Source organism: Balaenoptera borealis (assembly GCF_965194805.1).
Source record: "Balaenoptera borealis genome assembly, chromosome: 14".
Taxonomy (NCBI): Eukaryota; Metazoa; Chordata; class Mammalia; order Artiodactyla; family Balaenopteridae; genus Balaenoptera; species Balaenoptera borealis.
The window spans coordinates 82963511-82984840 of record NC_138875.1 but is presented as its reverse complement, the minus strand read 5'-3'; the positions used below and the strand labels follow the sequence as shown (position 1 = coordinate 82984840).

Genomic DNA, 21330 nt, shown 5'->3' with positions numbered 1-21330 from the left:
AGGAGTCTTGATTCCTCCTTGCTCCACCCACCGCCCGCCCCACCCTGATAACTCCCCCGAAGCCCATTTCCTACCCCCTGGTGTCTGTCTTCTTTCTGTCCTCACTGTAACCATCCTGGGCCATGTCACCACCACCTGCTGCTTCCAGCAGTCTTTCTACTTTCACTCTTGTCTTCCTCAGACCTGCGCTCCCCACCCAGTACTGAGAGCGACTTTCGCAAAATCATATCTCTTAAAAAATATCGCAGATATCCAAAAATTATACAGAATACTATAAAAACAGCCATGTCCTCACCACCAGGTTAAGGAATAAAGTATTTTTCTTGAGTCACAAAGCTCAGAAACCTTCACTGGTTTTCCCTTGCTCTTGGGATTAAAATCCTGTGGCCAAGGAGGCCTTCCCTGCCTGGCCTGGGCCCCGCTCCACTGAGCTTCGTCCGCACTCCTACTCTGCTCCTGCTGCCCTGCCTTGATTTCCTCTCCTGCACCAGGCTCCTCACTCAGGGCTGGCATGCCTGTTACTCCTCCTGTAGAAACGCTGGCCTGCCACGTGGGTGCGGCCGGCAGTGCCTTCTCACGCTCAAGTCTGTTGCAATGGCACTTCCTCAGGAACGCACCCTCAACCCCCCAAAGCAGGCCGTCCCTGGTCATTCCCCCGCTCACGCTGATCCATACTATTTAGTTCTCGGCTTAATGCCTGTCTCTTGTACCAGACTGAGTTCCGTGAGGGCAGGACTCCTGTCTTCCCAGGGCCTATCGCACAGTAACTGCTGTAGTACCTAGATGAAGAAAGGTACTAATGAAGTGTCAGCCTTTTGCAACCCCAGTAAAATATGTAACACGTATTCACCTGACAAACATTTACTGAGTGCCTACTATGTATTTGGCTGATCTTTATTTCATTAAAAAAAAAAAACCAGAGGGGCTTCCCTGGTGGCGCAGTGGTTGAGAATCTGCCTGCCAATGCAGGGGACACGGGTTCGAGCCATGGTCTGGGAAGATCCCACATGCCGCGGAGCAAGTAGGCCCGTGTGCCACAACTAGAGAGAGCCTGCGCGTCTGGAGCCTGTGCTCCGCAACAAGAGAGGCCGCGATAGTGAGAGGCCTGCGCACCGCGATGAAGAGTGGCCCCTGCTTGCCGCAACTAGAGAAAGCCCTGGCACAGAAACGAAGACCCCACACAGCCAAAAATAAATAAATAAATAAATAAATAAAAATTAAAAAAAAAACAAAAACAAAAACCAGGGACTTCCCTGGTGGTCCAGTGGTAAAGAATCTGCCTTCCAATTCAGGGTACGCGGGTTCGATCCCTGGTCGGGGAACTAAGATCCCACGTGCTGTGGGGAAACTAAGCCTGCGCGCCACAACTACTGAGCTCGCACGCCACAACTAGAGCCCAGGAGCCCTGGAGCTCGCGTGCCACAACTAGAGAGAGAAAACCCACACACCACAACTGGAGAGAAGCCCGCACGCCACAACTAGAGAGAGAAAACCCACACGCCACAACTGGAGAGAAGCCCGCACGCCACAGCTAGAGAGAGAAAACCCACACGCCACAACTGGAGAGAAGCCCGTGCGCCACAACTAGAGAGAAACCCAAGCAGATCATGCGCCGTAACGAAAAGATCCCACATGTCTCAACTAAGACCCGACGCAGCCACAAAAAAAAAAATAAGGAAAATAAATAAAATAAATATTAAAAAAAACCATCCCACATCATTTGCCTTAATAACAATCTGTGCTTCAGTTTCCTTATTTATTAATAATATGGGGATCTGAGTACCTACCTTGGGCATGGAAAGACAGAATGAGCTAATGCAGGGACAGGGCTCAACGTGGTGCCTGGCACACACAGTAGCGGGGGCTATGAGGGCCAATATCGGGACAGGCTCTGGGTTTTATACCAAACAAAACATGGGCATCGCCCAGCACTTGCTGGGTCTTTTCCTGGGCCATGGATAGAATGTCCAGTTTCCTAAGCTGCACCAGTTTGTGCTGGCAACACTATTTCTTCTCTGCACTCCCTAACTTTAGGCTTGGCTGTTCATCTGGCAGGATTACAAAAGCAACTTCTCTGGAAGGTGCTGTCTTTCTATCAATGTGGGGGAATTCACTCCTCTACTGGTTGTTAATTCTAGCTGTTGGAGAAGGAAGTAGGGGGAGAAACAAGCACATTAAAACAATCTTCTCATACAATTCCATCCAGTCTGCCACCGGAAAGTATGGACTGGGTCGGAGCACAAAAATTTATGAAGGTTTCTTTTGGGAAACCCAAATATATAAGTATTTGAATGATACAGCTGTTGATATTTGGTAGCATTTTAAAACCATTCTGTTGAGAAGCTGCTTTGTTTCCTATCATTGCACGAAATAAGTTGATGGAAAATCCAGAAGCCCATTTTGGCTGCAAATAACAGAAAACTCAATTCAAACAGGAAATGTGTCACTTAACTGAACTAGTCCAGTGGTAGGACAGGCTTCAGGTATGGTCTGATCAAGGCTCTGGCTCTGTTTCTCTGCTGTTCCTTGGCCTTGCTATTCTCCTTGGGTTGGTTTTTGTCCTCCGACTAGTTTTCCTCCTTGTTGCAAAATGTAGCAGTTCTAGACTTCACACTAGCATACTACAACTTAGAGGCCTTCTTGCCTCACACCCCCATCACAGAATGGTCCTGGGCTTCCTTCTGTTCTGATTAGACCAATCTGGATTGTCTTTCTATTCCTGAACAACACACTCTGGCCAGGGAAGTACCATGTGTTAGGTGGCTTGGGTTGGGCTGACCATGACTAGACCAATTTTTCTACCAATGAGTAGTGGGATTAATTCTGTCCCACTTTCGGCTCTATATACAGGAGAGGGGGAGGTGCAAGTTGGGAGACAACTGTACTGTCCAAAAGTTGGGGAAATTTTTAAGGGTGAGCAACAGAGTTTCCCAAAGTAAATCTGAGAAGGGATACTTGAGCCCAGGGATGCATCAAACACTACTACCTCAGCCTGAAATTCCCATCCAGAACACCTGTGGGGAAGGCCCTGTTGTTTTCCAATCATGTCCAGTTTTACCCTCACAGAAATAACCCTGAACCCCAGGAAGGATGAAGAATCTGTTCTGGGACCTCTAATGTATGCTGAGGACATGTCAGCCATTCAATTAATATATTTTTTAAAGGAAAGAACTAAGGATGTGTTGACCTGTAATCAGAAGGCACTTATTGACAAATCATTGCAACTTGTGTCTGACACATCCAGACATGCATCCACCCACAAGTACACATGTGCTCATAAATAAAAATAAATGATCTAGAAGAACAGAAAGGCAATGTAAGACCATGGAAGATTTGGCATCTAAATGGCCCTGGTTTTTGGTTTTAATACAGCACAGCCCAGCCACCCTTCCTTGTCTGTGCCTGGTCTATGTGGCCCCGGGTCTACCTCCTGTGACATGGTGACTCATCAGGGCTCAAGGGGTGAAGCAAGGACACCTGTAACACACAGGGACACTGAGTTGGATGTCACTGCCATGCAAACAAGCATTTCAAACCAGTCTACTCTCAAAGGATGTTGGTGGAAGGCAGGCAGTGCTCTCTTTGAAAGGCAAGTTAATATATCAAATTATTTAAAAAATGCATATACATTTACCCCTTGACTCTTCTTATGAACTTACCCCAAAGGCACCGGGCCAGTGACATGGAAAGATGTATGTGCAAGTTACTCACCACAGTGCTACTGAGAGAGCACGGGCTGGGAACCACCTCAGCATCACTGATAGAGAACTGGTTGAAGAAACCATTCCATCCCCACCCTGGAGGACCATGAAGCTGGAAAAGTGCAAGAGGAACTCAAATACTGCTATGAAATGGCCTCTAAGAGAAACTGTTAAGGAAAAATGTAAGGTGTGAGCAAGTGTGCCTGATATACTTCCATTCTCCAAGAGAGAGGGGATCTGGGAATATACAGATGTATTTACTTATATTAAACTCACACATATGCACACACTTAGGAGGATTAACAAACAGGGTGAGGTAAGGACAGGGTGGAGAGGGCAGGGAGAAAAGTTAGACTTCTCTGAATATAACTTGCTTTGTATATTTGACTTTGGGACCATGTAAATAGTTTATCCTTAGGTACAAAAGCAAAATTTAAATAAAAATAAATTTAAAGAAGCAAGATGAGAAAACTCCCTGGCAGTCCAGTGGTTAGGACTCTGTGCTTTCACTGACAAGGGCCTGGGTTTGATCCCTGATCCCTGGTCAGGGAACTAAGATCCCACCCACAAACGGCGTGGTACAGCCAAAAAAAAGGAGAAGCAAGATGAAACGAATGAACAATTTTGTTTTATTCTGGCATAATCCCACTGAGAGGAATTGTCTCAGGTGACTGTAAAACATGGTAATTTGTGCATCCAGTAGGGTTTAAAAGGGCTCTAAGGACAAAAAGAGCTATTAAAAAATTCAGTACTCATATTATTAATAATATTCATATTTTTCTGAAACTATTATATGTCATATAGGATGAAGCAAATAAATAATTGTTACTATTGCTGGGAACTAATATTTTCATTATAAGAGAATAAGACACAAATGTAAAATCAAAGAAGTAAAACTATGTAATCCTAAATTTGGATTGGAAATATCAGCATGAATTAATGATCTAGTTTCTCTTAAAAATACGTACTTCCTAGCTTTGTTCACTGAAAAGGCCTAGAAATAAACTCAGTAGCAACGAGCTCCAACCCCAACACTAAATGACCAAAAGCCATTTCCCACTGAAGGGAACTGTGGCTCTGGAGAAATGGAGAAAAGTTCAAAATGCACCTAGCACCTTGTCAGGGCAGAAGGCACGGAAATCCATGGTAGAGTCACGTCAAAAGGACACAGCCAGGGCTTCCCTGGTGGCGCAGTGGTTGAGAATCTGCCTGCCAATGCAGGGGACGCGGGTTCGAGCCCCGGTCTGGGAAGATCCCACATGCCGCGGAGCAACTAGGCCCGTGAGCCACAATTACTGAGCCTGCGCGTCTGGAGCCTGTGCTTGGCAACGAGAGGCCGCGATAGTGAGAGGCCCGCGCACCGCGATGAAGAGTGGCCCCCGCTTGCTGCAACTACAGAAAGCCCTAGCACAGAAACGAAGACCCAACATAGCAATCAATCAATCAATCAATAAACCTTAAAAAAAAAAAAAAAAGATGCAGGGAAACTCAAAGAGGCTCTGACTGACTAAGGATGGTAAAAGGTAAACTTTGAGAATATGAATTGCAACGGATTGAAGCCCATGAGTTCATAATGATACTAAAACAGAGCAAAACAAAACAAATCCTGACTCTCTGGTCACCTCTGAAAGGATGGTGACACATTTATTTTGAAAACTGGTAAATAAGGGATTTCCTTGGCGGTCCACTAGTTAAGACTCCGCGCTTCCACTGCAGGGGGTGTGGATTCCATCCCTAGTTGGGGAACTAAGATTCCACATGCCACGTGGCGTGGCCAAAAAATTTTTTTTTAATTGGTAAATAAAAGGAAAGAGTCAAGTGTTTATCCTGACTTTCCTGGCACATTATAACTCAGGGTAATCATAGAGCAGAGGAAGGAAAGTTTCTCTGTAGAGACATATTCTTGGTAACAAATGAAGAAAGAATGTCAGCGTATGGACAGTTTCCAATCCCTAATGTTTTAGTATCATTATGTCTTTCAGTGTATTTGAATGCTGACCGGGTATTAGGTGTGATAATGGTATCATAGTTATGTTTTTAAAAAATCATCTTTTAGAGGTACAAACTGAAATATTTATAAATATGATATCTAGGACTTAATTCAAAATGATGTTAGGGGAGTTAAGTAGAAATGACATAGCTCGGCTCTAAGTTGACTGTGCAGGCTGAAAGACACCCACATGGGGGTTCACTACTCTTCTAATTGTTTACATATTTGAAATTTTTTCAGAATGAGAAGTTGAAAAACCTGACCTCCCCTTCAGATTAACAATTTGACTTCATGGAGTCTATTCAACAGATAGCACTTGAGTTGAACATGTGTTCACCTCACTATGGACAAGGATATTTATTCAGCATTAGTATAGCAGCAAACAAGGGCAAACAACCTAAAAGTCCATCCAATGCGGGCTGGTTAAATCAATTATGGTAAAAATATACAAATAGCTCTAAAAAAGAATAAGGCAGCAATATGTACACATAATATAAGATGATCTCCAAGATTACTGAGTATAGGTTAATATACTTACATAAACCAAAATGTAGAAGTGTGTTAAAAATTAATGTGTAAGGAAAAAAGATCAACTTACAAATACAAAGAATTGGAGATTCGCTGTCTCTGAGGAGGAAAACTGAAGCTTAGGAGACCTTTCAGTATCTATCCTTTTTTACCTTCAGGAAAAAAAAATCCTTTTTAACCACATGCATGGCCATTATCCACTACATAAAACCAATGAGAAAATCTGAACAAGATGCTCTAGGGTACATGGGCACAGGGGTAGCAGCTAATGAACCATCATTTTGAGTGAGCTGCCACACCTGGCAGGTGCCCTAGGCCCCCTCATTGTCTTGTGCCCAGCCCTTGCTTGGTTTTGGGGGTGCGGTCCCTGCTGCTTCCTTCTGGCACAATCACAGAGCTGTACTGGGGCCCGCTGATCATATTTCTGTCTTTTGGAACTGATTCAGAAGGCACTCCTCAACCTGCACTTGAGAAACCAGGGCTGGGAATGTGGCTTGTTACAAAGAACAAATGTTTACAGGTAAATACTATCAGTTCTGTTGGCATAAAACATCTTTCTGTGTCTGATTGTGATAGGATTTTCCTCCCCACATTTTACTATTGTATTCCTGACTTCACACTTCTCTATTTTCCACAAAGGGAGGAAGAATGTTCTTTTAATAAGCTTTTTGAAAAATTAGAACCAGGAGTTGAGTTCAAAGAATGAGGTAGTTGTATAATATACTAATATGGGAAAATCTACCATAGTAAAAACAATGTTCCAATACCACTGGCATTAAAAAAAAAAAAAAGATGGAGTAAGATATATACTCATACACACTGGTGTAAGTAGCCATATCCATGAAAAGTGCAAAAAAAAAACAGGAACAGCTTCATCTGGGGAGGGTGGCCGAGGGGCCAGGGAGAATGGAAGATTTACTTTAACATTTTAGAGTGTTTTGGAAAATGACTTACGTGCATTACACCTTTTCAAAAAGTGAATTAATTTAAAAGGTTAAAACATGCCTTAAAAAAAGAGAATTAATTAGTTGTAATTGATTTGTTGAGACTGTGTGTGAAACTATTGATATTTTTCCTTCAGTTTCCTGGTTGGCTTGGTGTGACTTTGAAGAAAGCTTGTGGATCTTTGTAAAACAGAATTTCACAACAGTGCATTTTGCTAAGTAATTCCATTTTTGGTTATCAACTATAAGACAGTAAGGAGGCTGGGATTAGAGTTTTCTGTTTTAACTGATTTATACCTTTCATTTAATGCTACATGGTTTGGTGGCAGGATGCAGTCAAGCAAAAATAGTAATGTCTCATATTTACCACACAGCTATTATGGGTCTGGGTCTCAGTTCTTTCCATGTATTAATGTTTAAAATCCTTACAGCAATCACTGATGTAATGTTTCCATCCCTATTTTTTTAACCAAGGGAAACACTGAGGCACAAAGAGGTTAAATGACTTGCCCAAGGCCACACAATCAGCAGTGGCAGTGAGGATTCCCACCTCGACCCTAGGGTGCAGAGTCCATGCTCTAACCACTACCCAGTACGGCCCTTAGGAAAGGGAAGAGCTGCGAGCTGCTGCATATGTGGGCTTCTGCAGACTTGGGAGCTAGTGTAACTAGCTCAAGGCCACACATATCCATAAATTCATTATAGAAATGGGTACCTCTGCGTATGTAAGAACTAGCTTGAGCAGCAGTTTGCAGAAAACCCTATAATTTTGAGTTAGTTTTTCTACTTCTTTGTAACAAACGACTCCTAAAGGAATAGGAAGCTTAAATTGAATCTCACCCATCTATATTGTAAAGAAACTACTAACAATTCAGAAAGTTCCCTTATGGCTGTAAGATGTATGATTCTACTGTTTTTTCATCAAAATGAACACAGATCTGCTCAACATAAATAAAAAAGTTATTACCAACGGGATTTCTGTTACTCTTGGCCATGAGTGAGATAATTACTAAAAAGAGTGCATAAATACCATTTTAAAACACGAGATTTAAAGAAAAAAAAAAAGGGAGAATTAAATTCTAGGCCTGGGAATTTTCTTTGTATTTTAGAAACCCTCTCTAGAATTAAAGTAGTCATCATGAGAATGGCCACCTTCAAACCAAATGAAGTCTGAGGTAGGACCCAGGCCCACTCACTCATTCAAACCAGCACTTACCCCCTCTAAACTATGCAAACTTGATGAAGCTATAAATCCTTTCCTTACAAAGATTCACAGGTAATATACTGCACAGAATTTCACGGAGCTCACAGACCCGGATCAATAACTCCAGAGGCTGAACTGTGGAATTATGGAGTGAGGAACCTCTACTGCCTGGTCTCGCTGCTCAATTCCTTTGACCTAAATCCTGATAGTCTTTCCACCACAGCCGCTTCACTTCCTGGTGTGGAATCCAAGTGTATAATAAATTCTTATAAAAGGTAAACTGCATAGCAAATCAACATGGGTCTTTAAAATAGTAGTAAATACACCCACCCAGTAAATTATTTCCTACATCAAACTCTGATCTTAAAAGGATTTGCAGGTGGTAACTTCAAACAATTTAAATATAAAGTAAAAAATAATTCCCACTTGAAGTGGCATCCAGGATCAAAGAATGGAACTATTAAAGAGAAATCTGACAGGCACCTGAATACTAAAGTCTCTGGGTTTAAGTGGTGGTATGTTTGAATTCATAAAACAATGCCAAGGATTCAACTTAATTAGATCAACTACTGAAATAGAAACGAGCTAAAGAGACTCGAAGAGACCAAAGGATGGAGAAAGACCCTGAAAGATTCTCTTAATTAAAATAACTAAAATATTAAATGAAATGTAAAAACTATGTTAAAAAATAAATTATAGGGCTGGCAGGAAAGAGATTAGCAGACTGATGCCTAAACAAAGTAGAAATAGGAATCTTGAACTTTGGGAAGCACATGGGCACCAAGATGGCTTTGTCTTAAAGGCTTCTTCAAAACCCTGGAGACCTTCCACTTCAGTTTTTATAACGCTCTAGCAGTTCTGGGGAAGGGCATAAAGCCCAGAACCTACTCAAGGCAGGGAATCTATTAGAAAGCTGCCATTTTTTTAAGGCCCCAAACTTTATGACATTGCTGAATTATGTAGGCATTCCCCCATAGTTCAACCTAATTATAGTAGACCCCAATTACAGCTGGGTATATGGCATTAAAAACAGAAGAAATAACCCTGCCATGCAGGAGATGGCAAAGAAGCTTGCCTATCTTGACCCTGGCACTGGGTAGAGGGGAGTAAAAAGCTCTTTCCTACGAATTCATAAATAGGACCTAAACGTTTGAGGCTTAATTTCATGATACCTGTATGATGTGAAAAACATCAAGTGAGGAATTTAAAGATTCTATGGTGCTACTGCCCCAGTTTACCCAGAAAGGCAAACTCCTATCTTCTCCGGGGAAACTTAACTTCAATCCAGGCTGCAGAGACTCCCCACAGATAAAGATAAATGGACAAGTAAAACCGCCAACTCCAAGTAAAATATCACAAAACCCACAGAAATGAGAACCAGCAGGAACAACAAAGAAACTCCCAAAGATTTCAGATATTGGGATAACAACCATTTTACCATATTCAGGGAAATAACACTTAAGTTTAAAAAGATTAGCAGGACTTCCCTGGTGGCGCAATGGTTAAGAATCCGCCTGCCAATGCAGGGAACACAGGTTCGAGCCCTGGTCCAGGAAGATCCCACATGCCGCGGAGCAACTAAGCCCATGCGCCACAAATACTGAGCCTGCGCTCTAGAGCCCGCGAGCCACAACTACTGAGCCCGTGGGCCACAACTTCTGAAGCCCGCGTGCCTAGAGCCTGTGCTCCGCAACAAAGCTAAGACACCGCGATGAGAAGCCCGCGCACCACAACAAAGAGTAGCCCCCGCTCGCCGCAACTTGAGAAAGCCAGCACGCAGCAACGAAGACCCAACACGGCCAAAAATAAATAAATAATTTATAATAAATAAATAAATAAATAATTAGGAGGGAGTAAATGACAACAAAGAATAGCCAAGCAGATTTTGAAATCTAAACAAAACAAAACTTGAAGTAAAAATATAGTGATTAAAATTAAAAATTCAGTGGATGGATTAGATAGATTAGGCATGACTGAGGAGAAAATTAATAAACTAGAAGACAGAGCTGAAGCTATTTTTGAGAATGCAGATCATAAGGACAGAGACGGAAAAAAATGAGAGGTTAAAGAGAAATGGAAAAATGAGGTCTAACACATATCTCGCTGTAAATGTCAAAGGAGAATGGGAAGAAGAGCAAAGATAATAACTTCTAACACTAATAATTTAAATTAAATTTGTTAGAGTAACCACTTAAAGAACAGTGAGTTATAAAGACCATAACTTCAAATAGAAAACAAGTGGAGGAAAAGAAAAGCAAAAAGGAGGGGAACCCCCCACCACACGCCCACAAAACCAAAAACTGGGAATCAAGCATGTCAACATGGATAAACCCCTAAAAAAAAACATGTTGAAAGAAACCATTTACAGAAGAATACACAGTGTAATTTTCATTACATAAAGTTCAAAAATTGGCAAAATTTAACATATTGTTCAGGGATACAATGAAGAAAAGCAAGGAAATGATTATATACACACATTGGAATACATTTAATTACACCCACACACACTCAAGAAACATAAATGGCATGGAACACCCTCAGTGAAAAACCCTGGTCTCCTAAAGGATGTTTTGTTAGGATCTGCAGAATGCTTTCCTGATCTACTGTGTCCCATAATGCAATGCTAAGAAATGAAAGCCAGCTAAATAACTCTCAAAGTGCTAACTTGTTTGACTTTCTACCCAAAGAATACTTAGCTAGTTAGATCTTAGACATGGCATCACAAAGTTTGAAGAGGCTCTAATAGTAGAAGGTTATACTGACATCCTACCGATGCTTACAGGCCTGTAAGTATATAGAATGATAAGCCTCTGCTTCTAACAGAGGCTTTCTGATTTTATTTATTTTACAAATGATGCCTTTGATACGTTTTTGTTTGCAGGGTTCCACCTGGCAAAAAAAAAAAAAAGTTTGAACAGCACTGCAGGAATCCTAGCTTCCTGGAGTTGGAAGGGAATGCAGATCACCTTTCTCAAGTCTCAGTATAAATACAAATGAAAACTGTGTTAATCTGAGCAAGATTATGGATTTTAAAAATAATCTTATAAAAGCACATCATGGTGACCAAAATGTGCACTCAATAAGCAATCTGCACTGCAGCAAACTTTAGGATTGCTGGTTTACTTTCCTCTCTTTAGTGCATCATCATTAGAAATACCCAATGGCCCTAGAACAGCAAAAGGAACACAAAGCAAATCTCAAACCAATCTAAGCAAAGCAAAATCCAGCCAACCCCTGATCCACCACACTGGATCCGTGCGTCTTATTTATGCTGTATAGCCTCCCAACCAGGGGATTAAGTCTACAATCTGTTGAAGTCAACTCCAGCTTTCCCTTAATCAGAAAGATTAAACCTAAATATGAGAAGGAAGATACTGGTGTTTGTCAGTGGGTCATCAAAATTTGGAAAGTGACTTTATTTTGGTAAATAAAAGGTAGAGAATTTGCCTCCACTAAAGGCTCGTGGAGTTGGTGAATGAGAACATTTCCAGCAGATGGCATGTGAACTTCTGCCAACCTCAGCAAGAACATCCTTAATCCCACCCGCTCTCCTGCCACACCTACCTAACTTGCCAGGGTTTTGCTGGAAAGGTCAAGCAGCCAGTCTGTCCCAGAACATAATGACTGGTTACTATTCTCTTGTTCACCAGCCCTGAACAACTGGTCATCTCTGGGAGACATGGTATTTGATACTGTGCTAACTGGCTGGCTAGGAGAAAAAAAGAATACACATTTTTAAAGTGGTTCCTTAGTATTTCTTCTACAGTTACATCAAATATACATCTTGGCTGAATGATTATTAAAATTCAGTAGCTGGTTACAGCCAAATATCACTGCTAGAGAACTGGTTGTTTGGGACATAAGAATGAATTTGAAATTTATCCAAAAAAATCTGTCTTAAATTATTAAAATTGTCAGAATTTTCCAAAGTAGACACTAGGCAGGAACGATTCTTAGCACCATCAGTTGCTTTACTGCCCCGTGTGGTCAGCATCTGCACACCTGTAATACTAGGCAGATGCTCACCGTTACCTGAAGCTGGTGGAATAAGTTGTCGTTTGGCTGGCCCTACAACCAAATTTGAGTGTTGCGTCCTAATAGTAAGATAATGACTTTAAAAGCACTTAAAAGATTGCTGCCACACTGATTTCCAATATTTTGCAGCCTTATAAACTTCTGTTAGCTCAAAGAATATAAAGTGCATCCTTAACTTATCTAGGTAACAGTCTATTTCCCTACTTATTTCTAACTTTCTTAGTTTTAACTTCTTGGTTAAAAAACTGTGTTTGTAATTAACTGAACTGAAGTGCTTTACTTAATCCTATAACATGTACTTCATTCAAATAACTGAATATACATACCCATCATTCTCACAACTAAAATGCTTACCTGTACTTGAAATTTTTCAGATATTTGAAATAAATCCAAATGTCATGACTGAATGACTGAAGCTATTGTGCTGATCAGATGGACAGCAGTCACCTCCGCGTTCACACAATCATTAATGACTTACTAATTCACGGATGCAGAAATTTTAAGTATTCATTCTATTTCTTGGGCTGAGGTTGACGGCACTGATAGTACATCTTCATTTTCATTTTTTTAAAAAAATTAATTTATTTTTGACTGCCTTGGGTCTTCGTTGCTGCACCGCGGGCTTTCTCTAGTTGCAGCAAGCGGGGGCTACTCTTCATTGTGGTGCACGGGCTTCTCATTGCGGTGGCTTCTCTTGTTGCGGAGCACGGGCTTTAGGCACGCAGGCTTCAGTAGTTGTGGCACGCGGGCTCAGTAGTTGTGGCTTGCGGGCTCTAGAGCACAGGCTCAGTAGTTGTGGCGCACAGGCTTAGTTGTTCCGTGGCATGTGGGATCTTCCCGGCCCAGGGCTCAAACCCGTGTCCCCTGCATTGGCAGGCGGATTCTTAACCACTGCACCATGAGGGAAGTCCTTCATTTTCACTCTTCATCTGAAGTTCACATACATAATCCAGTAAAGATGAATGAAAATCAACTTTTGCCTGTACTTGTATCAAATTTTCCTAATGTAACTTTTGTGCTGCCATCGATGTAAATCTTGGAAATATTCTTTGGTGTCTTATAACTCTACAGTGAATGCTTATGTGTAAGCCAAGTTGTAGGCACTTTTTATGGGTTTAATCTTCACAATTCCACCATTTTACAGGTGAGGAAACCGAAGCCTGGAGCAGAAGATGTCACATTCTTCTGGTGTAGGCTGACGTGTACATCTGATTTACAGAACAAAAAAAAGTGAAGAACCATCCTTGCAGATTCACACTAACTGGTCTGCAAGGCTGAGTGAGCTTTGGGTCTGTCTTTTCTTAAGAGGTAGGAAATGGCATACAGAACTTGAAACCTCTTTATTTTTTTGGGGGGGCTGTTCTGCGTGTAATCCTAGTTCCCCGACTAGGGATTGAACCCGTGCCCCTGCATTGGAAGTGCGGAGTCTTAACCACTGGACCGCCAGGGAAGTCTCCACTTTATTTTTGAAGGAGCTCTTTAATTTCTATGTAACCAGACATGAACAAACACTGCTTCTTTGCCCTCATGCCAATACCCAGCTCTATGCCCTCTCTTCTACTACATTCATGATAACTTGGATGAGACCCTTACCTTAGAGGGTGTTTCTGCCAAAATAAACCTAACATTTTCCATTTCCCTGCAATGGCTTTCGCCTTTCTTGAGTACCAAGATGCCCACCTTGTCTTAGCTGTACTGGTTGATCTTCACTTCCCCACAAACTGAGTTTTCTTTCAACCTTTCATCATGGCTCCACACTGGGAAACTTAGGTTCTCTTCCTTTCCAGCAGTCTAAATCCCGTGCCTTCTTCATAGATCCCCAGTCATTTGTTCCCAGCTCCCATGTCTCATATTCCACTTATGTGTATGTTACTTGAAATGCCTCTAGTCTTAAATCAAGGTGCCTGAAGAACAAGATGCTGTTAGCATCTGCTGTTTACTGCAGATAGATGTGGGCAAGCCTAATCCAATAGGTACAAATCAGTAATTTCTGTGAATGGGTTTAAACGTATTATGTTGACTATTTAGCTACATAAGGATGGCAATACCTGTCTTTCTGAATGGTTTTGTAATGGTGCTGTCAACTTGAGAACTGAAATACTTTACAAAATACTCAAAAAAAAGCTAGAATTGAAAAAATTACACTAATAATTGCAACAAATTCATTTCCTAGTTCTTTTGTTATCTGCTGAAAATATCTAGAGGTATTCTGTATGCAGTCAGTGCTCAGAAATGCTTAGCTAGGGACATCCCTGATAGCACAGTGGTTAAGACTGCACGCTCCCAATGCAGGGGGCCCGGGTTCGATCCCTAGTCGGGTAACTGGATCCCACATGCGTGCCGCAATTAAGGAGCCGGCGAGCCGCAACTAAGATCCGGCGCAACCAAAGAAATTTAAAAAAAAAAAGAAAAGGAAAAAGAAATGTGTAGCTAGCTATGGCTCAGTATCAGGTCATAATAGGGCTACAAACAAAAGGCAGGTGGTACTTAGAACTCAGCTAATTGAGATATTCATACAAATGGAACAACTGGGATAAATTATAAGGCAACAAATAGCAAATATTTACTGAATACTATTCTGAGCCAGGCATTCTTCTGAACGTATCTCATTACTTCATTCAGTGATTCACAATGAGAGGCAGATACTGTCCCTGTTTTATAGCTAGGGACACTGTGGCTCAGCATTTAAGTCACACACTCAAATCACACAGCTAGGGGAGGAGCTAGGACCTGGACTGAGTACAACCACTAGCTTATAAAGGCAGATGTGACCTCAACTGCACACGGAGATAAAGGACAAATGAGAAAGTACGGTTAGTGCAGATTGGGATTTACAAGGCAAAGCCCCCGAGTTCTGTCATCACATACTAGTTTCAAATTACTTGAGTCTCTCCTAAGATCTTATGTCCTAAAACCAAAGATTGATTTTGTTCTCTACTTTACCAGTGCTATGCCTGTTCTTTCTGGAAGAATTTAAAGCTAGATAATACACTCCACACTTTATAACCCAAGCCCAATGGGTTATAAATGGCCCAATTTTACAACTTTATAGGATTTTGAAATCCTACAAGTGATACAATTGATAATGTCCAGGGCATAGATTAAAGATTTATGAAACTGACACCAATTATTGTTCATCTTCTTCTTCTTGTAGTCAAAGAGATCTGGGAGAATATCATAAGTAAAATAATGCAAACTCTGAATTTGTCACAGACATGGAGCAGGAAGGAGCTAGAGCTCACGAGGTCATCCTCCTTCAAGTCAGGAGCACACTGGGGGTAAGGACACAGCCTATGCCTCAGGGCCAGAGCTTGTAGTGCAGACGTTGCTCCTCTCTCTTCTCTCCACAAGCAAATGTCGGTTCAAACAATCCCTCACTAGGAGGTCCTCTCCCAACTCCCTAAGAGACACCAGTTTTTGATAAAAGAAAGTGCTTTTCAAATGACTCTCTCTCCACCCACTTTTAATGTACTTGAGAGATTAATATGCATTCGACACACTTGTGACAAATATAAAAGGACACAACACTGTGTTCCATATGAATTAGGGAAGGGAGAAGAGAGCAAAGGTCTGTGTATAAAAACACTGGTGGTTGATTTACCATAATTTAAAAAGTAGCTCTTGAATTTTACCGCCAAGTTCAAACGAACCCAGATAAAAAGAAAACTATGGATACAGATGATGTCACAACTCATGAAGTCCCACACCTCCCTAAATAGTAGGGGAAGATAGTTCAATCTCATCGCTCTACTTCAGAAACTTAGTTATATCCAGGTAAGAACTCGAAGAATATGAGCATCCATATTATAATCCATCTTAGAAAACAGACTATTTGAAGGAAGACAAATCCAAATTGAAACTGTGTGGTTTCCAGAGCAATTTATTCATTAAAAGCTACTCAATATGCCATCAACAGTTCTCCTGTGTGTACTGTGCTGATAAACTGACACTGAGAGAATTTAACAAGTTCATCATTTAATAAGTCTGAATTTATTTTCACCACATGGTATTGTACATGGTCATCTGTTGAAACAGATTTCTTTTGAACAGATCTTAGTTTAAAAAAGTCATAGATACTGTGAGTTCTGTATAAACTGCTGGATAGTAAGTTAGTTCCTTTGTTTTGACTTAGAAGCCTCAACTTCACCGCAGAATAAAGAATGTAGGCCAAAGAAAGCATAATCAGTCACTCGTATAGAACAGTATTGTTTCTATAATTTGAAGCTTTCTGAATGGACGGGTTCAGGCCTGATGTAACTGTAAAAAGATTACTTAATGAATAGGCTATATGGAAATCGTACAAAATGTTATTAACTTTAATCATTAATAGCTTAAACAGCACTATGTTACTAATTGCTATTCAAACTCAAAAACCTGTTTTTGAATCCCCAAAAAGGCGGCAGATGTACACAACCATGCCACCTTGTACTTAGGGGAGTGTCAATATATATTTCAACAGAAACTTTGGCTTCAGGAAAGAGTCACAAACATTTAAAATAATGGCTTTAATCGTCATTTTAAGTATATCGCAGGGGAAAGTGTGCTTTAATTAAATATACATACCAGTGATGCTGGCAAGGTTGAAAGTTACTCCTAATGTTGATAGCTATAAAAACTAGCTTGTACATGATAAGACAATGAGAAAAAAAAGCAATCCCTTTGAAAAAAAAAACAAAAAAAGAGTTCACAGTGGTTTGTATCCAACAATATGCATTTTATGACAATAACATGTACAGATTGAGCACCCTAGGGCTCTCTTTATATCCTAAAGAAAGTGAGCATTTACATTATTCATGGGTTGTACGGAATTAAAAAAAAGATCAGCTGTACGCTCACCCCTTAGAAAGGATAAAATGTCCTGGGGTGTACAGCTTTAACACCATCATTAAAGTTGTTTGCAAAAAGGAACAGAGAATAAACAAAACAAAACATTTTTCCTTGGGAGTGGAGAGTCTTTCATTTGCTGTTATAACCAGCAAATACTATTCATTAAGTCAAAAATGGAAGGGGGGGGCCCACAAACACTTTTTGAGCAAGCTGACCAATACACATTACAGTTTTAAAAATGAAGGTTATACACTATATGTTACAAGTCCGAACTAGGCAGTGTCAAAATGACATCTATTTCTTTGCTTGCTTTGTGATCATACCCCTTGGAGGTGTTACGGGCCTCGTGGCATTCGGCTTCTTTTTTTCTGCAGGTTTTAAAATCTGCAAAGATTCAAAAGACCATGCATTTTAGGAAAATACACTCAACCTCAAATCTTAAATTTCACTCAAATCTTTTGTTCAGAAAGTTTTTTGTTTAAAACGGACCCAACAACTTGGAAGGCCCCACTGGCATATTAATACAAACCAAGCTGACAAACATTTTGGTAATAAATGCTCTGATGAACAGCTAAGATATATGAGCTGAACAAATTATTTTGCCTCTGGATAAAATGCCAATTTTTGGAAGTCACACCTTTAGGTATCCCTTCTGATGGGGAGGGGGGGGAAGTTCTTTAGAATAGGGTCCCTCAAACCCCTAGGGCAGCAGTTCCCAACCTTTTTGGCACCAGGGACCGGTTTTGTGGAAGACAATTTTTCCACAGGGCGGGGCTGGCGGCGATGGTTCAGGCGGTAATGCGAGCAATGGATGAGGAGCGGTGGGGAGTGGCAAATGAAAACTCAGTCGCTCACCCAGTGCGGCCCGGTTCCTAACTTGGCCCCGGGGGTTGGGGACCCCTGCCCTAGGGAATCTTGTCACAATCTCTGGGAGCTGCAAGCTCTCCCTGATACTTGGTTAAACACAAAAAACACCTGTTTTAATTCAGTTAACTGATGACTGCCACATGAGTTCAGTGGCTGTATTTTTGTTATGATTGGGCTAGCCTGAAGTCATACAAGTTTATTCATAACAAGTGAATGAGAAAAAGATTGAGGTAGACTTTATGTGTAAATGATTCTTTTGTGCCAAGTGAAGGCCAAATGATGTCATGGTGAATCAATAAGAGGTTTTATAGAAATTAGACTAGAGAAAAGTGGTGGGAGAAGTGAGTAATTACATAGCACATCTGGCACATGGCAGTCAGTATTACTTTCACGTGCAAGTGGTGATTTAATTTTAGCTGAACGTTGCACTGACACTGTAGTTTTAGACTTATAGTAAAGGAGCCATAAGCATACGAAGCTAATATATTGCGGTTTTTATGTATTTAAATAATGTAAAAACCGTTAAATTCAACACTGGAGGAAGGGTTCTATGATCATTTTTTTCCTTTAAAAGGAATTCACTCATTACTGAACTAGGACAAACACCAGTTAAGGGAAAATAAAAATTCAGTCTACTCAACATAAATGAATAGTAGGCAGAAAGTAGCACTTTTTAAAAAATCAGTAAAATTCAGACATAATAAAAGGAAACAATGCTGAAAGCATCCTCTACCTGAAAAGAACACATTAGTGTTTCGTCCACACTCATCATGGCACCTGCATTGTCAAACTCTCCACAATAATTGGGTGCAGAAAACAGAGTGACCAACTGCCTCTTTGCAAAAAATTCATATCCATCTTCAACCACCTTGGAGAGAAAACATTTTCAATATAAGGAGGTGCAAATTTTAGGTGGGTAAAACCACTCTTCAGTTTCCCGTTGAGCCTGATATCCTGTAGGTCACACTTCCAGAGACGTTTTGTATAAAATAAGCAATACCTACCCACCAAAATCAACAAGGAGAATCTGTGCTCACACACATGCTCTTAAGTGTACATGTAAAATTCAAAATCAATACCTGATGGGCTCTACATATAAGATCCAAATCATGCTTATGGAGAAATTTTGCAACCACTTCTGCACCAAATGTGAAGGACACTCCTCTGTCATTTTCACCCCAGCCTAAGACATCTTTATCGGGGTCAGACCACAAAAGATCACAAAGAAGACCTTGATCTGGTACATCAGTTGGTCGCATAATTCGCCGAATCTGCTCCATAGATTGAAGATCTGGTGATAAACCTATTAAATGAAAAAAAAAAAAAATTGAAGAAAACAGAACTTTAAAAAGGATGTTAGACCTGCTGTATAAAAAAATAAATTAAATAAAATTCAAAAATTAAAAAAAATAAAATAAAATAAAAATAAAGGCTCATGTAGCAATGCTCCTTACTACTTAAAATAAATAAAAATAAAAATAAAAAGGATGTTACCACTTTAACAGCTCCATTTGTCTACAGAGACACCCAGTGACTCTTACAAAGGCTTACATTAAATCTTTGGCTACGTTTTCTTATTTAGCTTTGGTTAAAAAAAGGCAGGGGGCACTGGAACTTATTACATGCACTGATTTGCAAGGCACAGTGTGCTTAAATAGCATATGGAAAGTTACCCCAACATACAGAGCACCCTGGTGACCATTTGTAGTGACTGGGCATAGAGGATGCAGACACTCAGGTGATGCAGCTTTCTAGGAAACCTGTGCTGTCCAAGGACCATAAAGTCTATCAGACCAGCTCAGATGTAGCTGACTCTCATATGAGTTTAAAATCACATGCCCAACTCTACCAAAACCAGTTTAAGTATATAAGGAAGGCAGGGATAGTGGATTTATTAAAGTATAGTGAGTTGGCTCTTTGATGGTTGTCTAATTTCTGACCACAGATGAAAAGAAATCAATCCTCTTTGCAATTATTATTTTAATTACATCATATACAGCACAACCACCAAGCAAAATAACTTTTAACATCTAGGTCAGAAAAATTTCTGAAAGGAAAGGATCAAAAACAGACCAAGGGGAAGTCTATTCACATTTTCAGTATCCTAGAGGATCTATGGTACAGCATATTAATTGTTTATTTTATATTCAAAAATCCTTTTGCTCTATTTTCAAAGCTGTTACAGAACCCTTAATTCCCTGTAACAAATCAATTGGGTACTCTGGACTTGTATCCAAATGATCCTGGATGTGCCAGAGTGGACCCAAGATGTAACACAGCAATACAGAAGTTACCTGACAGAGGAAGTCATCCCAATGATAACTCATTGGGATGATAAATGTCAAAGTGTACACTCCTTAGAAGAGATCAAAATCTATGTGGAATTAAAATCAGCTCACATACCTCCATGACAGCAGAATATTTTCTCATCCACGATGGCTGCTATCGGTAAACAGTTAAAGCAGTCTGTGAAAGTTTTCCATAGTTTAATGTTATATCTTCTTTTACCTGTAAAAATTTTGGGATGGTTAAAAAGAGACTGGTGTTCTGTGGGTACATTCCCTCAGGACAAGTCCTCCAAGGCAAGGTTCTGACTACCTTAAGTAAACAAAAACTATGCTTTTATTAAGAAAGAGAGAATCAGATATATATAATACTTGGAGATGTCTGATTTATAAGCGACAACTTACAGTTTCATATGAAGTATTTTAAAATTCCATGGAAGTCTGAAATCAGAATTCCAGATATAATGATTAAGGATAACCATTAAATCTCAACAATGATTTGATAACACCAACTCTGTTTGAAATCTAGTCTGTTTTGTCCACTCTCAACCTGCAAGTAGGTTCCTATTTCTAAAGGCAACTAAGAAGAACTCACACATGTGCCATTATAATCTTCCTTCTGAGGAAGCCTCTGAGAGTTAACACCCATCTCATCTCCCACCACCCTCAATAAGCTACTGGAACCATTTAATTCCCAGCCCCCCTAAATATTCTAGTAGGAAGCACAATGACTATAAAGGAATACAGATTGCTTATTACAGGCACGCCAGGATAGCCCTAACATGCTGCACAAACACTGAGAATGCCCCCCACCAAAAATGTTACAGGGTGGTTATATTCCCACCTCACCAACCCATATATTCCATGCATTCTGGAGTCATTGTGTGCTTTGAACAGAAGCATACCGTTAAGGCACTGTTTCCACAGGAAAACTATGTTCTGAGTAAAA

The 21330-nt window shown here is 40.5% G+C and overlaps 1 protein-coding gene and 1 long non-coding RNA gene across 2 annotated transcripts in view; one reads left to right on the top strand and one right to left on the bottom strand.

The window, feature by feature from the left end:
* The first annotated feature begins 3129 nt into the window (after positions 1-3129).
* The window catches only part of LOC309611497, a 21263-nt gene continuing 3062 nt past the window's right edge, over positions 3130-21330 (top strand). Inside the window, exon 1 of the long non-coding RNA XR_014234566.1 lies at positions 3130-12649. This is a non-coding gene — a long non-coding RNA (uncharacterized lncRNA). The remainder of the gene's footprint in view (positions 12650-21330) is intronic.
* Positions 16267-21330, bottom strand: part of PPP1CC (protein phosphatase 1 catalytic subunit gamma) — a 20771-nt gene continuing 15707 nt past the window's right edge. Inside the window, exons 4-8 of the mRNA XM_082355998.1 lie at positions 20500-20604; positions 19176-19399; positions 18830-18964; positions 17553-17613; positions 16267-16659 (exon numbers count right to left, since the gene is read on the bottom strand). Of these exons, the coding sequence (XP_082212124.1) occupies positions 16589-16659; positions 17553-17613; positions 18830-18964; positions 19176-19399; positions 20500-20604 (596 nt within the window). The 3' untranslated portion in view covers positions 16267-16588. The remainder of the gene's footprint in view (positions 16660-17552; positions 17614-18829; positions 18965-19175; positions 19400-20499; positions 20605-21330) is intronic.